At 41.2% G+C, this 18,037-nt stretch overlaps 1 protein-coding gene across 1 annotated transcript; it reads right to left on the reverse strand.

Annotated features, from left to right (window-relative positions):
- Positions 1-1,903: 1,903 nt before the first annotated feature.
- Positions 1,904-10,962, reverse strand: LOC112555906 (agrin-like). Its single transcript, XM_025224481.1, has 2 exons — positions 10,626-10,962; positions 1,904-1,920 (listed from the first exon to the last, which is right to left on the reverse strand). Exons 1-2 carry the CDS (start codon positions 10,960-10,962, stop codon positions 1,904-1,906), a joined length of 354 nt encoding a protein of 117 aa, XP_025080266.1.
- Positions 10,963-18,037: the final 7,075 nt, after the last annotated feature.

The raw sequence follows: 18,037 nt of genomic DNA on the forward strand, positions 1-18,037 counted from the left end.
TCCAGCCTGGTGACGACCAACCCTGTGAGCGGTGGACCAGGACGAAATCGGTGATAGGATCAGCTGCAGCAGTTGCATGTCAACAGGTTGTTCCCCAGGTGTCGACTAGTACCAGTAGTCAAAAAGTTGGCACCCAGCCTGTGTGACCTCAAAGGTGTAAGCACTGAACCTCTGCCAGGAGAGCAGGTGATGCAGATAGTAAAGGTCGCTTTGAACAATTGCACGGTCGAGCTAGAAGGCTATCATTCATAACGCTGATTACCATTCATAAAGTTGACCTGCAATGACCTTTCTCTCTCTCTCACGCGCCTCGTGCAGTCTGTCCTTGTATCCAAGCGCCTGAGATCAGGTTTTCGGTGGCAAGGAACAGATGACTGCACTTGAAATAAGCTTCAACGGGCTTTAAATTTCTCTATGGTGTTTATAATATCCAGTGGTATCTCGTGTGGCACTTTCAAATCGCCATTACTCGCGCGTCGCTTTTTGCTTGAAATGTTCAACTCTGTTCGTAGGCCATGTTACACCTTTTATGTCTGTCGCAAATTTCGCAGACCTACATGAGATATGTAGCTAGAAAACCATGACAACTGCTAAGACCTATATTTTACCTGAATCAAATGACACAGGTGAGAGGCACCACAATGTTTGGCAAAGGAGGCTGGTGAGAGGGTGGGGTGAGGAACAGGGCAGACAACTGCATGTAGGCGTAGTTAACATAAATATAAGCCGTTAGCAGCAACACCTCTAAAAAAAGCAAGGTGAGCTAGTGGTCCATGAGAAGCCCAGGTGCGACTGCCATGTACTTGCAGCAAACAACACAGTTTCAGGCCTGTGTTAGGTTGTCGAGCCAGTGAGGCAGTCAAACCTCAAGATACAAAGAGAACTTACAAACTCCGTACACGCCTCTGTGTGTGTGTGAAGGTGCCTCTCTGTGTAGTGTGTAATTGGATCATACCCCTTATGTATGAACAGAAAAGGTCTTTACAAGCAGTAAGCTGCAATGAAGATGTGAGAATATCGCACAAGCTGCGATTACATAATAATAAAGCACAATTATAAACAAATATTACCTATACAGAACATAGAATTATTAGAAATTATCGGCGCGCAACTGACAGAATTTCACACACATTATCAAACACACAAGTATCCAAGTGTACTTATATCCTTTTAGTCTCTCTCTCATCCACACACTGAGACACATGTCGAGACGAACTACTTTTTCCTTAATAACAAGGTGAGTAGTAAGTCCCAAGACTATAAAATATTCTGCTTGTAATCTGCATATAAAGACAGCCTGACTAATGTGACATATACTGACAGCATAGGTGTGCAGCAGTTCGTAAACCAACAGATTTTCCGCTCTAGAAGCTGTGCAGTTCCTATATAAAAGCTACGAACAGTCTGCACTTAAATGAATGTATCACAAAGAAGATGGACACAGCGCTTGCCATTTTAATTGATCAGGTGCCTTTAAAAAGAACAATTAGCATCTTTCCCTTGCTGTCTCTCTCTCTATATTTATATCTACAGTACATGTGAATGTCTGGAGTGTCAGACAAATATGTCTGGAATGTCGGACAAAAATAGCTAGCGGATCATTTCCTCGATCATGCTATGTCCGTCCTTTACCTCAGCCAAGATGAAAATGCAAAAAGCCAAGCCTTGACAGTATGGTGGCACTCGTAACACACATTATCTGACCAGTGGTGTAATTATATCCAGATATGTAATTACAGAAGCTCGTTGCACGCTGTCAGGCACCTGACTACGGTGATATCACGAGCATACTAGGATTGCAGGCAAATTATAGAACCTCTATTATTCTAGTGTTTGGAGTAGATGTATTTACAAATAAAACAAAACATGGTCGAAAGAACAAACAAACACAAGAGTACTGAATTCAGGCAACAGAAACATCTGCAACACACATATTATAACATAAAAATGCACAGGTTTGCACTGTCGATCTGTCAATCGTATCCACTCTCTCGGACAGATATGCAAATAAGCCATACAACCCTCTGAAGAGGATATATTTCGGCTCACTGAACCATGGAAGCTATGAAGCAAGCTATGAAAAATGAGAACTTTAGATGTACATTAAATTTTTCTATGACCCACCTTAATGTACTCGTTGATAGGAGAAAGATAGGTATCATCTTCCTGCTATAAGAAATACTATACACCGAAATAAAAATACACTCTTCCTGTTAACTCGACTAAAAGTACTAGCCAAAATGCTTAGTGGAGTGCAACCTTTTTTTTTCTTCATCCGAATGGTTAAAAGGTCAGTGAAAGATACTATTTCTCGAAGTCTTGATGAATACTGCGGTTATAACGGGCAGTTATATAGCAGTGAGGCATTGGAAGAACGGATAGTGCTGTGACTCCTTTTAGATGAGCAAGTTTGTTGTATGCATGTATTTCACATAATTTGTATTCTTTAGAAAATCTTGTCTGCGTTGTATTTTGCACACTGTTAATTAAGTCTTTTGTTGGGAAGAGCCGGAGTGTGTTTTCATGAGCCGCGTGGCGAGATTTCAAGAAGCTCACTTGGGAACATTACATGCAAATTTTCCCTGCGGATGGTCATAACTGTCACCCAACAATGTCCCACCTTTCACGAGAAGACGCGAGCAATGTAATAAAAAGTAACCACTACAACATTTTCCACGACAATTAACACGTGGGCTGCGCAAAGAAGCAAATGTCAAATCTCACCCAATTCTCCTATAATGCGTGTGATATATAGTGTTACAGGACTGCCGACTGCACACCCATTCCCACCCGACTCGTCTTCAGCCTCTCTCACGAAGGCGAATGCTGAGGTAGATATACAGAAAAACAGCCCATCACAGGCTATAATTTATATCTGTTCGTTTACCTTGTATTGTCCTCTTGGATTACAAGCACGCCGCTGTTGACTGTCACCATGATACGCCACCCACAACATTCCTTTGCCTGGTGTTGACGGCAAGGGCCACAACTCTCGACGTCGCCGTCAAGTGAACGTCAAGTCCTGCTGACGCTTGTCTGACGCTGGCGTGTGTTTGACTGTTTCAAGTTTAACTTCTACCCGGGTATCTGCACAGGGCTGTCGACCTGTACCTGCCCTTACCGCACGGACGCCTGCCAATTTGTCTAATACAGTGGTACCTCGACATACGAGTTTAATTCGTTCCGTAACCTTGCTCGTATGTCAAATTGCTCGTATCTCAAAGCAATTTTCCCCATTTAAATTCATTGAAATGCCATTAATCCGTTCCAGCTCTCAAAACACCACCTCAGTTGTTTTTGTTAAGTGTTTTTGAATAAGAAAAAGTGTATTTACAAGAAGAAACATTTATATGAATACAAATACATATTCTATAAAAACATTAAATTCTTCGTTTGTGAAGTGTGTGGATCTGCTTCAGCAAATACCGTAAATCGCTCGTGCCTTCTCACACATGATGCTTTGTGTTAAGGTTCCTCCTTGAAGCTGCTTCTCTGTCACCCACACAGTCAATAGTTCTCCATCTTTTCATGGAGAGAAGTCCGGAGCTTAGAAATTATTGTAACGGTACGCCCTTAGCTGGCGTTGTACCCTTTATCAACTCCTGTTTAAGCTCAGAACATATCATTGATGTGCTACACCCGTACATCCTCGCCAAGTCAATTACTCGCACACCTTGCTCATGTTTTCCTACGATTTCGCGCTTTAATTCAATAGACATCATCTTCTTCTTCGGACCCATGGTTACAAAAATAAATGGAATAATGTTTTGTAAATGTACAAAAAGCAAAAAAACTCGAACCCAACTTATCAAAAATTATTCGAAAACGAGGGAAACAAGCAGACAACACAGACTGAGGTCTAGTCTGAGGTGGGAGAAACTGTTAGACGCTGCACACGACCCTAATATCCGCCCCGCATGTTGATGTCGTGTGCAGCGGTGTAGTGTGCGATTCCTCGTATCTCAAATCTTGCTCTTATCTCGAAGCAAAATATCGCTCGCTCGGCGGCTCGTATCTCAAAACACTCGTATGTCAGGGCACTCGTATGTCGAGGTACCACTGTATATGATTCTTTGTACGTCCGTCTCTCTCTCTCTTGTTATTTTAATGTTTTGTAGTATAGTGTTTCAGTTTCCTTTCATTAGAAGGAAAGAAAATCAACATTTGTTTATTCTGTTAGTAAATAAAGATTTCTCGGTATCTTTCTTTCTCGCTCTGTGGGTTTGACAATAGAGTACAGGAAGGACGGCTCGTGAAAATGAACAATGAACAAGTCTTTGATACCAACTAGGCGACTTCTCAGGAACACACTTCCGCCGGGATAAATGAGAGGGTGTGAACTATTATTTGAAAAATGCTGCCTAACCATCGGTTAACCTCTTTGTAACTGCGTATGTACCTGATGAGGCAGAGTTGTTAAAACCTGAAACTTTCGTAAAACGATGACATAAACGGTTAAAAATAAATCAGAATTTTCATTTTCAGTGTAGGAACGAGGACATTTCACAGAAATAGGCCCACGACTGAACTGTTCTGTTGGTAATAAGTAACAGAGCCACTGTTGCAACTTGATGACAGCAATTGAGTTTCTGTCCCTTGTCACTGCCTTGCCTCAAATTAAACTCCCTGTTTGGATAGGTAGTTCAAACAAACATTTGACACACGCAAAAAAAGAAACCCAACAAAACAAGTGCTGCTGATTATAAACAACACTTCTATCAATGCCTGCTGAGAAGAACAATGCAGTTAGTTTGTGTAACAGTTCAACATACTCCCAGACTGACAGGACACCTTAATGTATGGTCTGACCCCTAATCTCAGCAGGGATAGGCAGCAAACAACAAGGTACACGCAAACAAGAGGATCAAAGGTTTGTGGGCAACACTTCCCTCTGGCACTTGAGATAAGATAAAGCAACTTGACGCCAACCCCAACAAATAACCAAAAGAGAAGTAATCTTTGGAGTAGATGTTCAAATAATGCTACTGCATATATTTTTAATGAGTCCCTTTCGCATACAGTAAATAATAATTCTTTGATGGAATGAGCAACAAAACAGACTACAAATACATTAATGAAACGCACGGTCTATGACTGTTCAATAATACATGGGAGCGATTAACATTTTTGTTGTTGTTTTCTTTTTTTTTTTGTTTTGCTTTGTTTGCTTGTTTGTTTGTTTGTTTTGCTTTTTGTTTTTTGTTTTTTGTTTTTTTTTTTGCTTTCCATTTATTTTTATTCTTTGACACAACATTATCAGGTTCCCACACCCGACTAGTCCACGACCTTGTGCTGTCGACGAATTAAAACGCCCCCACAGCATGAATTATAGAGAGCCACAATGTGTTCTCGTCGGAGTTGGGACAAAAGAGAAAGGTCAAAGGTTAGATGGTAGGTCTCATTCACATTGGGGCAATCGTGAGAACTGCGGCAACTTCTATGACACTAGTCCTGACCTACCAGACTGATGTGCATTTTTTTTTTCTTTAAAGGCAAGATGGTGAGACGTCCGAGGCCTGAAAATGGTGTGGATGTATCTAGGGGGACTGCCATCTCATTTGGTTATGACAGTGGCCAGACTGCTTCCGCCATTAGTTTGCAGTAAAGATTTTCAAGCAGAGTGGATAGTTCAAAGTTCACAATTTATTGGAGGATCATCATAGGAGCTGGCAGTAGTATTAGGCGATATTGAAGGTGGGGCTCGGGGGATAAACCAGATGAAGTGGCGCTATCAAAGAATAATTCATACAATATGTTCTTCTCTTCACCACCTCTTGTTACACGACCTTAAAAATAACAAAAAGATAGCCTTGATTAAATTAAACACTTGGCAGCATCCGGTTCGAGAAGATATGATGGAGATAAGCTGAAGTACACAAAATGTACAAGTGCCTCCATCCAACCTCCAGCGCCACCAACTGTAGTTGTCAGACAAACCTACGACCATGAACTTACACTTCTACATACATCCGTGCCTTATACTGCGTTAAGCAAGATAAACAACACGAAGATGTCCATATGTTGTGGACATGACGGATGTGTGTGTGTGTTGTGGGGTGGGGTGGGGTGACTTGGTAACTTTAAGAGACAGGAGTCGAAAATCGTCGGTTCCTATTCTTCAAGAGAAGCAGAACAGGTGTAACAGATGAAAGATAATCAGGAATAATAATCACACAGATAAGTGTGACTGGCAACTACTTTTTAAAAATGCTTCTAATTAATTTGACTTCTGTTGGTAGCCTTATCTCCGATTCGTACCTTCAACCCCATGACTGTGTGCAAAGAGGAGCAGACCTGAATACAACAGCGACAGTGGTTTACCAGGCACTACCGTCTCTGTTTAAATGTACTTTACTGTTTATTTACCACCAATACTTTCGTGCACCTCATTCCCGATCACTTGACATCGCAAATCACACGTGCGTCGCCACATTTTACGACCACGTGCAGTCGAAGCACGAAGCCCGCAGGTGAACACGTCCTCAAGGAAAGTAGGTCACACTCTGACCTATTATGGGGCCTGAAGGGGCTATAAACTACGGAATTCCTGTGCAGACCCTTGACAGATTCCATTATCCTTATCATTTTTGATGGCGTGCTATGGAAGTGGTCTCTAAGCCATGTGCTCACTTCTAAGAGTGTTTTTTTTTTTGAAATACTATATAAAGGTAGATGTTGATGAAAATGAAACAGTTCGCACCACAAACAGGAAAGTTTCATTAACTCTCCACGCAGCACGTGATAAAACATAAATTGCTTTTGAAGCCATGACAGCAGCGGTACTCGCAACATCTATTAATGTCTACCTTACTTGTTGCACCTGATTTCAAGCATCTTTTGAAGTCACTCGAGTCCAGAAGTCCAGGCACTCGAGTCCAGAAGGTGCTTGTTCACCTGTTTCTTGCGCCGTTAAGAGTGACAGACACTCGACAGCACGTGGAACGATCTCGAAAGATCGCACTAAACTTTGTGACCGATACGGGTGTGGTTGCTTAGGAAACATCTGCCAAATTATAATAAGGAAAACAAAAGAGGCAACTTTCAGTGAAGTCTCAGACATTATCTGCCAGACAACTCCGCAAGGACTGCGAATGTCTGTTAAACTCAGTTCGCCATGCGCTGCTTACAAACATCCAGTGGGAATTCAGTCTGATTAATTAAGCTTGGGATGTGAATGAGTTACATTACTGATCCTTGAGAACCTATTTATACATGTAACCGAAAAGCAGAGTATATCCGCCCTGCGCTCCCCTCTGTCTTCAAACGCTAGCTTGTGACCAGAGTGTCACGTGCTCGGAAAGGCACGAGAGGGCTGCGTGCTGATATGCTTCTTTATATGCTGCAGTAGTTTTGTCCATTGGGTGACCGAGGCAGACGTTTAAATAAAAAAAGCAATTTAAATATTCCTGATGTACTCTGTTTAGAGAAATAGAAACTCTTTAGTGCCACAGTAGCGCGCTCTGACCACACACATGACCTTTCAGTCACGACCACAGCAAGAGACAAATAACGCCTAAGAGTATCCCCTGACCTCTGTTTGCCTCACAAGTTCAAGGCTATTCAACTGGTCCCCCTATTTTTGGAGGAAAACATATCAATTACAATACAATTACATCAAGCCTCAAGGGCAATTACAGTGGTAGCAAGGGATCGTAAGTACTCTCGGATAGGTAATCAGGCTCAGACCTACCCAGAAAGCCTCAATATTGATGTTTTTTGTTTGCCTTTGTTGACCGTCCCGTTGAAGCTTGGGAGTTTCTAACTTCGAGTCAACTTTGCCGAGCGCCAAGCGAGACGGCTACCCGGCTACCCTGTTCTCTCGCGGACAAGAGGCTCTTGTGTTTGGCTTCTCAACCTTCCCCACGCCCCTTCCTATTCACACCTTTCAGACTCGGTTACCAAGGGACGACTCATTAGACTGACCCAACTCTCTAAGGTCTAAGGTCATAACATGTCAAGCCCGCACAGGTTTCCAGTGAGATTTCACAACGGAGCGGAAGAGCACACGAGTGGACACGAATAGTGCGAGGGCAAACCGAAGGAAATAAAAGCGATTTTTGCACGTATGGGAAAAAATGGAACTCCGTTTTATGATCCAAGCATGTCAGTAAATGATGAACCCACTCACTGTGCAAGCATGTAGGTATCAAAGATTTGCATGTCTGTGTGTTTTTGCATCCTAAAACTTCACCAATGTCACTGAAGTAGCTAAGCGTTAATGACAACATCATCGTAAATGTTATATACACTGACCCATAATGCTTCTGGGTTTTACCTGTAAGTGTACACGGCACACTAAACTTCAAGACAAGGGAAAAAACAGAGCTGGAAATCGTGCGAATTTGGCAAAGCAGACCTACGCTTCTGCAAAATGCACGCGCGCACACAGAGACACACACGATGTCTAACAAACATACACAGGGGCACACACACACAAAGTGGTGTGAGAGAGAGCCACAAAAACACTCACTACCTTTATCGATTCCACGCACTGATACCGAGTTTACAACCTCTCAAGTAGACATTCCTGCTCGTTCATTCAACCAGTCTGCACCTCCCCCTCACCCACAATGACCCACTTAGCATTTGCTTTCTGAATTACGATCAGAATTAGAGAAGATATGTCCTTCGCTCTACAGCCCTTTAATGTATTTTAAATAGGTGAATAGGCACGGGCTTTGTTGGCACAGCACATGAGCTTACTGATATGTAAAAGTAGACCCTTGAGGGTAAACATGTTTTTTTAAAAAATGCTGACTTGGCGCGCGCATACGTATACCGCCCTCGCCAGCGACCTTGATCTTGCCATCATTGCACTTCTCTTGTCCGTGTTTCAGTACATACACTGTTTGATATGAAACTATAATTTTATATAGTCTTCGGAGTCCCAGCGTCCATCAACGGTTCATCACAACAAACTCGTTTCAAGCGACGGATGATGGAAGGTTTGTCGAACACGTGTATCAAAAGTCACACACGAAAAGGAATCCGCACTAGTATTTCATAATCGCTTTAAATATCCGTAAAGTATGAACCTCGACTTCCTCGGACAAGGGCATTTATGATTGGTGACGAAATTTTAACGACGCTTGCTGGCTGAATGTGCAATGGGCTTGCAATTTGGTTTCGCTGACCTATGCCACACCAGTGAAAATTTAACCTCCGTCTCTACCACTCATCCCCAATATGTCGGTCGATCCATTAAAGACTTTCCAGAGAACAGGAGAGTGGAGTAGAATCAGCCCGGTTAGCAGGTGAGAGGATCTGCTGCAGCAGAAAGCCGACGCTAGCGACAACCGAGGGGCTGCAGTGACGATGTCGCGTGGAAAGACGTACTTCCGGTCCTTGTCCTTTGACCTTACTGTGGCACGTGACAAGGTGTTCATGGAAGACCGTTTTAAAAATGTAGCTTTACTTTTTTTGCCATATGATACTTCCCTCTGAATTAAAAACTGCTGGCCTCAACAATGGTTACTAGAATAGGAAGATTCACCGATTTTTTTTTTTTTTTTAGAAAGAAGGAATATTGAAACTGCATGGGAATATTGAAAAAAGACCATACCAAGAGCCAATATATATATAAGCTCTTTTGTGTTCAAGTGCAGCAAACACTCGTACACCTTTCCCCTTCCTGTTCATATTTAATCACAATGATATTTAATGTTCTTCTTTTCTCATCTACTGGACTTATTTTTTTCAAGGAAATTAACAAAAATTGTTTTAAAAATAACAAGAGAAAAGGTAAGGCAGAATGGCACTTTAACAGACCCATGAACATGAAGAAAGATTAATTTAGCAGTACAGCCTTACAACTAATGCAGTAAGTCCAGGTGCTAAGCACAAATAAATCTCATTCACTGCATAAAATATGATTCTATGACCTATGTCTACCTTTAATTGAACTTGCATTCACACAGAGAACACAGCTTTACCAGTTTAATTATTGTTAATTTCATTAGCAAATGGATGTTTTACTAGTCTCCAGCTTCCATACATATATTATGGTGCTTATTTCATCATTCTTACAGCAGTGCTAAATGAGTAAACTAAATGCACATCCCCATGCTGGAATTTGGAAATAACTGAAACCTAGAAGCTAGGTATTGCATTCTGAAGCTGTTTCTTCTTGGTCCTTTAAGAAGACTTTTATCTCTTAATGCCATAAGAAATGTTCTCATATGAATTCAACTTTGATATGCACAGCATACACATTCCATAACTTACTGATTATATGTTTAATCCTGTGGATATGCTTTTCTTGTGGGGGAAATGGAAGGAGTTGAGTATACATCAGTATGCAGTTATATTTTATTACTAGAAACTAGAAATTAACTTTCACCTTTACCTGGTGAAAAATGTTTCCCAAAGCTTTTTTTTTGGGGGGGGGGTTAAAGGCACTCACCAAAAATGATGATTATTTTAAATATAACAAAGTTGCTCCCAGTTGTTAATTAATCTTCAGAAATGCTCATCCCAAGGAGCAAAAACACCAGTCAGGTCCTTAGATGGTATTAGAGAGACATACAATACAATGAGTACAATAATAAAATGCAATATTATACACACATACAAAAGTCAAAACTTAAAAGTAATTTTATGAGGGTGGTCCCCACGGAAGCACCTACCTTTGACAACGGCCTCTGCGTAGTTCAAGTTGACCACTGTGATAGGGAGGATGCTCGAGTTGAGTCTCAGCTCTCCGTTGTATCCTTTATTCAAAAGAAAAATCTTGGTGTCTGCGACATGCACCTCGTTCTCACAAATATGAGGGTCTCCAAACCCATCCACCATCACCATCTTATGCTGCCGCACGGGGTCTATGAAGTTGGCCAGTTGGTTGACAACATTTTCACCTTTCAACACCCGCTTGATCTCGATCTCGCTTTTATACATCCCGCGGTTCGAATCACGGTCGTCGAGCATAACTTTTTTCACTGTACCTGTCACGACCACGTTGGCCATCTCCTCCCTCTCCTCGAGGCTTCTGTCGAGACAAACCGCGTGACAGATCTGAACCATAGACGACAACAGAAGGAAGGAGAGGAGGTGAACGAGGAAGAACATGCCAGTGAAACTCCACGCATTCTTGCGGTGTCCTTGCCTTGACGATGTTTGCCCCCGCTCAGAGAGAAAACTGTTGACACTGTTTAGTCTACTTCGCAGCAGACGACACCTTTCCAACTCTGTCCGTCTCTCCATGTTCGAACGAGGGGCGAATGGTTCCTCGAGTAGGGTCTGGTCGTCTCTTTTTTTCACAGTTGCAAAGTACATCCAGGTTGCTAAGTTCACTAACACAGTCCGAGGGCTGTCTGCCTGCCTTGCTAGTCGGGCTGGCAAACTTCGGTTACTCCACTGTCTCACTCAACGAGGCCGCGCGTTAGCCAGGTGACAGGTTTAGCGCAGGATTCCGAGCTGCGTACGGGCGACACACGAACTTTGCCGAATTTGCGGCCAGGTGATAATAGTGGGGCTCTGCGCGGGGAGTAAGTTAAAAATACACCATGATATGTTACGCTTCAAATATTACAACATGTCATAAAAGTTCAACTTTATTGGTCTTTTATTTGTCATTCACCATTTTATTCTCACTAATATTTAGTACCCTTCCCAATCATAGTAAAGAGGATGAGAAGAGAGACTGTCAATCAAGTCCAATGTATCCGAGACAGTTTTTCCCAGCGTCCATTTTTATCCCTAACAGAGCCTCAGTCGTCTGCTTTACAATCGAAGACGACGGATTATCCGCTAGTCGCAGTAGTCGAACTCCAAAATGAATGAGAAGAGATATTGGTAACAGGATCCGACCATTATCACCAGGATAAATATTACTGAACTGTTTAGTCTGTGACCTGTGAGTTATAAATATTACAGCCGTTGTTGAGCACAGGGGAACTAACTGTAGGCTCACAACACTTGATTCTGTGCCCATCGTCGACGTTTCGGCGGTCAGCCCGCGGTTTGTTTGCAAGGAACCCCTGCCGTGTCTTTCTCACCTGGCTTACCACTTCTCACCTGTAAAGGCGCCAAACTGTTAGGACAGACAGCGTTTTGTAAGAAGACAGACGATAGTCTCGAGTCATCCAGCTACATGAGCATACTCGGTGTATGACATTAAACAAAGATGAATTCCTTGTATATCTATATTTTTCAGGACATTTCCAACCCTGTTGACAGCTTAAACGTAGACATGCTCTAAATAGATGGATTTGATTTGATTTTCTTTCTCTCTCTCTCTGGGTGTCGGTACTGGAAGGTTTGTATTCCTACAAGCGGATAGCCGAATGGTTAGAGCGCTGGCATACGAACTGAGAAGGGCATCGGTTCGATTCCCGGTGCGCAGAAAACTTTCCTGAGTTAGGGAGGGTAAAAGAGCGATGGGGAGGACATGGGCAACGCCATCACAAAAAAAATGGTCCCAAGGAAAAGTAAGGTTTCTAACATCTCCCTCCCCAAAGACCTGAAAGGGTCAGGGGGTGACCTTTACCTTTTATACTTCAAACTAAAAAAATAATTCGATCTTGCACTAAACTATACATCAATCTAGTGTGTTGTAAAATAGCCGTACTGAGTGCTCCAGGCTTTTACAACTACCGGAAATTACTGGCAAAACATATCAAGTCTGCAAATATGAAGGTATTAGGCGCAGCCGTTTATGAAATAACTGCTTGTCAAACACACGTTTTGCACCTGTAATCAGCTCGGGACATAAAATCTCACGAAAAAGCAATGCAATGACACCTGCTGTGGCTGTTCATGGCTCGGCGCGTGATAAGAAGCCATCGGACAAATTCACTTTCGTTCTCCACAATGTAGGCATAATTATTTAATTATGTATGTGGCTTTAATAAATATTGTGAGACAGGATATATCTGACTAGCCGCTGTCACATCCTATGGTAATTTTCCTTCAGGGGTTGGGGCAGATATATATATATATAAACCCTGTACTTCTGAACAGGTGAGCCACCGCATTTTTAGTAAATTTCAAAAGATTTTTTTTCTTGCAATTTTTAGTTCAAGGTGTTAATTAGTGCTACGGATGAAGTCTTTAGAGCACAACATGCTTTTGCATTCCGTTTGGTCTTTACAGATGAAGCCCTTTACAGATGAAGATGTCAAACGGAAACGTTGGTAAAAATGTTTTATACGGGATTGTTTTCAGTCAAGAAATTTTTGCTGTATATATGAAATTTATTAAGAGATGTATGTACGTGTGTCTGTGTGTGCGCTTGCTTGCTTACTTGCTTGTTCCTGTATTTATGTGCTTGCCTCTCTTGAAAGAAAAAGAGACAATGACAAAAAAACAAAACAAAACAAAACAAAACAAAACAAACACCAATAAAAACAAGAGAGAACAGACAGCTTGTCCTGTTTGCCATTCCCTTCATCGCTTCATAAATGCCAGCACTCAGCTATGAATGAGTCAGCAGTGAACCCCTAGCAACAAATCCATTCTTTTTATTTATCGACATAATTTGTCATATCGCTGCTGTCTTGTCAATATTTGGGCAATCAGACCAGTTCGGTGCCGCGAAGCAGGCAGACGTCCGTACCCGACAAAAACCACCAGACTGATCGAGCAATCGTCCACCCAATCATCGCCGCCTTTCAAATGTGACAAGGGCAGTTAACTGATATTTCATACGGTGTTGCTGGTCTACGTGGAGACGAGAGAGAAAATTAACGTGGTGCTATCGTGACAGGAAAATATTGTTTGGAAATCCCAAGCCCACCAGGTAAAAATGACCAATTTTCCCAAGTCGTTTCCTCTTGCCTGTCCACTTTCCCAGAGAGAAGGACAAGGGAGTGCAACAACGAGGCTCAAAGGTTCAAGAAGCAGCAGGTTGCACGCAAAGTTCTTGTCATGGAGTTTGTCAGTCGTTAGGGAATCTTATCACCTGAAACTCTTCCAGCGAAAAGCCCATAAATGAACACATGATGAGTTGCACATATGCAAAAGAAAGAAAGGGAAAGTTTCGTTTTCTTATTTATTTCTAGGCGGGGCTTTGTCTTTTAGCAGCTGTTATTGTTGTTCACATTTTATGAGTGATTCTTAGAATTTTCCAGAATATTTCATCAGACACTGCCCCCAAAAAGGTAGCAAAACTGTCTGACCAAAGAAGGATCTTGATGGACAAAGTCTAAAGGAAAGTCGTTATCTGTCTCTGAGACTTTCTTCTCGAATATTACAATCGATGTGTGTTGCTATCGCAGCAAGATAGTATGCATGTAGTACAAGTCCTCTTGCCCAAAATGTGGTGTAAATGAAGGACAACAGGACAGGTTCAATGTTTGCCTTTCATTTCACAATTTTTACGCCGAAAAATGGGTCAGAGGTCAAGGGAAAGAGGAAAGCCCGCAGAAGGTACTCCGCGAAAAGTTTTGACTGACATACTCGTGTGTGGAGAAACTGAATGGGATCAGTTATTTACAACTCTGGTTATGAATGGTGGTGGCATGGCTATGTCAGCAGCTGTTCTGTCACAAGTGCTGTGCAAACTCACGCACTGATACATCTTTATGGCTTAAACATTCGTTTGTAAAAGGTATGAGCGAATAAAATAATATATATATATCTGTGTCCAATTAAGACATGGCCGTAGAATGACCCGCTGCAGCTCTGCGATACATATTAGAGAATCTTAAATGGTCTCTTCAGCAGTCAAAAATCTTATAAATTTTGTATACATGTAATTTCATTGCCTCGATGAAGTTTGTGTTGGAAACCAAAGGAAGTCCTTTTTGTGGCTACACTTTGCATCTCCCAAGACTGAAAACTGTCCTCTCGTCGTTTAGAGCATGCGTGGGACTTGAACCCTCGATGACTACAATTCCACCGAAGAGGATGGAGAAAGCCTTAAAAAAGAGGAAAGTATAAAGGTTGTGGGATGTAGAATTGTTGAGTGCTGCCACCCGGCAGGTACCGTTGCTGATTGCCGGGGCGAATCACGGCGTAGTGTGCGAGCTGTGGTATAAATGCGAATAATTTGCCTGCAGTCACGTGCGGCTCCAGCCACTAACCACTTTCTGGTTTATGAGGCCACGGTAGCTTAGCTACCGAGTCGGTGTTGGCTGGAGGGGCAGGAGACATTGATGGTGCTGGGATTCGTCTGTATGTAGTTCTACAGGGGAAAGGGTTTCACCCAAGCAAAATGTAAATTTAAATTAATATCGGAAATCTTCCTTGATGTAATCCTTCTTTCATTCAGAGAAATTAATTGTTCCTACCACTCGAAGACGCTAATGAGGCTATAATTTCAACAAACCATAAGGCAAAATATAAAGCCAGAATATTGTTCTCTCTCTCTCCACACACACATGGATGAATCAGGAAGAGATGAAGAAATAAGAGGAAACATATTTTAAACCTAGCAATGGATCGAAAGAGTATATATTTGAAGATACTTTATCGATGAAACTTTACTTTCTTGCTGTATAAGAAAAGGTATAAAAACATTTTATGGTATTTTTTTATTTTAATTTTTGTTTACGGTGAGCAAAATATTCAAGGCTGATACACAGGCCAGGATAAGGCGCTATTGTAATACAGAGGGACTGGCCATGCAGTCTTGAAAAAAAAATCAAAAAAACCAACCTAACAACACAGAAGACGTATCAACCATGAGTAACGGATTGTACACTCATACAATGTATATCATAACATCGCAGGCGTGATCGAGAGAGCTCGATTTGATGCCAACACAAGTATAGCAAGACAGGAAAGCAAGCGCCACTAACTGAATGCAGTGGATATGCCCGATCGAGTTACTAAATTCTCGAGAATCTTATGGCGACTGCTCAAATTCTGTGAACTAACCAGTCAGCAGAGCTGAAAACCGGTATCACACCATCATTATTAGCAAGTCCTTGGGGTGTATAGTGGCGTTGGCTGTACACTGTACAGCTAAATTACTTAGTTGACAAGCATTGTACACTAGCATTCAAACTATAGTGCGACTGTGTCCCAGCTCCAGGACTCAACATCTTCGTTTTGATCGCCTAAACATGCCTTTCCTACACTATATGACTGATATTTTGTCCAGCCACTCGTCTTTCTCTGCAAATTTATGACACTCTGCATCCTTATTGTTTGTTCCTTTGTTCATCTTTGTCTTTCATTAGTCTGCCTATATAGTTGTTTGTCTTTCTGTCCTTCGTATCCTGTCCATGTTTCCCACCTGCAATGAGAACAGGCTCCTTCGTAAGCTTGATTAAGCACAATATATCAATCTCACATTTTTTTATTATTATTCTTGTACATGACAAGCTACATCAATACACATATTTTCAATTGTTTAACAATTCTAAAATCTAACAATACTGAATAGGACATCACACATTTTGCACAAGAAATCATTTAAATGAATTCTGTCTGGCTTGAATGTTTTTACAAGACTGGCCACAATGTGTATAAAGCACTTTCTTGTGACATTTAAAAAAAATTTGTTTCTCACAAAAGCCACATGCTGCCTTGGAAGAAGGCCAAAAATGTGTTAGCCATATAGATTTCCTTCACCTACTTAATGTTGAACTTTCCAGTATTGTAACACTTTTCCATTATATCTGCAAATTAAAAACTTTTATTTAATGAAGATCAACATTACAAAACTAAACATTGGAATGACTGCTCTTCTCCCATCCAGAACATCAAAAAAGTGAAGAGAAAATCACTTAAAAATGTTAAGGGGGGAAACAATCTCGTGAGTTCAGGTTATTGTACAGCCTCAGGTTTTACATGCAGGGTCGGTGACATTTAAAAAATGGGTAGATACACGTAGAAAAATAAATCTAATTCTTTTCAATCCATTTCTCAAAATAATAAATCAACAGGAGTAAAAATGAATGAGTAATGAGCATTCATCACAATGAGAACAGGTAATGGAATTACCAGCAAAAGTTTCCTTCAAAGATGATGTTACGGTGCATGATTTAGGAATTCATAAAAACAAGCCTCATTATATACAGGACTTAAATACAAGAAAACTTGATACTGGATAGCAAAAGTGTTCTTTTCATAAAAAGAAATGCCAAATATATTGTAACTGTAAAAAAAAACCAACCTCTGTGTTTGGGTGGTGGATGTGTATGAGTAAGAGAGAAAGAATGAGAAGTAGATTCTTGTATACAAAACACATTCATATACATCAACGAATGTTTGATCTGTACAGTATAATATTCCTATTTTTCATGATCATATATTTAGTAATTTATTGCACTTTTTGTAATAGAAGTTACAAAATTTTCCTCAGATAAGATAGTCATGAAAAAGGACTTCTCTTCAAGATCAGCATCATTATGTCATTCTAGACCTGAAAAAAATGCAATTACTAACATGAAGACAAATACAACTCTCACCAAGCAGATACTTTCAACAAACTGGTTATCCCATTCTGCTGAAGATATGTGCAGGTATCTTAAACAAAACAAGATATATGACTGGCAACATGGGACTACACTGCAAGCTTGTGAAAGTTTGCATGCAGAATTTTGCCATCAAAATTATGTAACTTCATTAGAAATTGGTAGCAGACAATTTTCAGTCTACAGTCCTATCCAAGGTAACAGCTTTAAGTACAAGCTTTGATGCAAATGTCACAAAAGATGATGTTTTTTCTCTATCCACCTAGTCTGTTTTAATAATAGTGGGTATTTATAATGTGCAGCATCACTAATAAGGCAGATCACACTTGCTGCACAGACCAGCAATGATAAATAAACAGATAGTGGACAGTGAGATATGTACAGGCATAGAATGTAAAGCAATGGATGAAGGTAATAAGGATACTGTAACAGGGCTTCTGCTAAGGCTAAATTCTTTGGGGTCCCAGGGACCCCTTCTTCAGATTTTTAAGGGGTCCCCGTTCTTCGCCCAACTTTGGAGGGGACCCCATTGACGAAAATTGAAGGGGTCCTCCGAACTTTTAATGCGTACTGTACGCAATTTTTTGCGTAAGCAGAAGCCCTGCTGTAAGCAGCTGGAGCCATACCTGATGGTTAACATGACAGATAGTAATACAAGAGAGTTACAGAGAGTATTT

Source organism: Pomacea canaliculata, linkage group LG2 (genome assembly GCF_003073045.1).
Source record: "Pomacea canaliculata isolate SZHN2017 linkage group LG2, ASM307304v1, whole genome shotgun sequence".
Classification (NCBI taxonomy): Eukaryota; Metazoa; Mollusca; class Gastropoda; order Architaenioglossa; family Ampullariidae; genus Pomacea; species Pomacea canaliculata.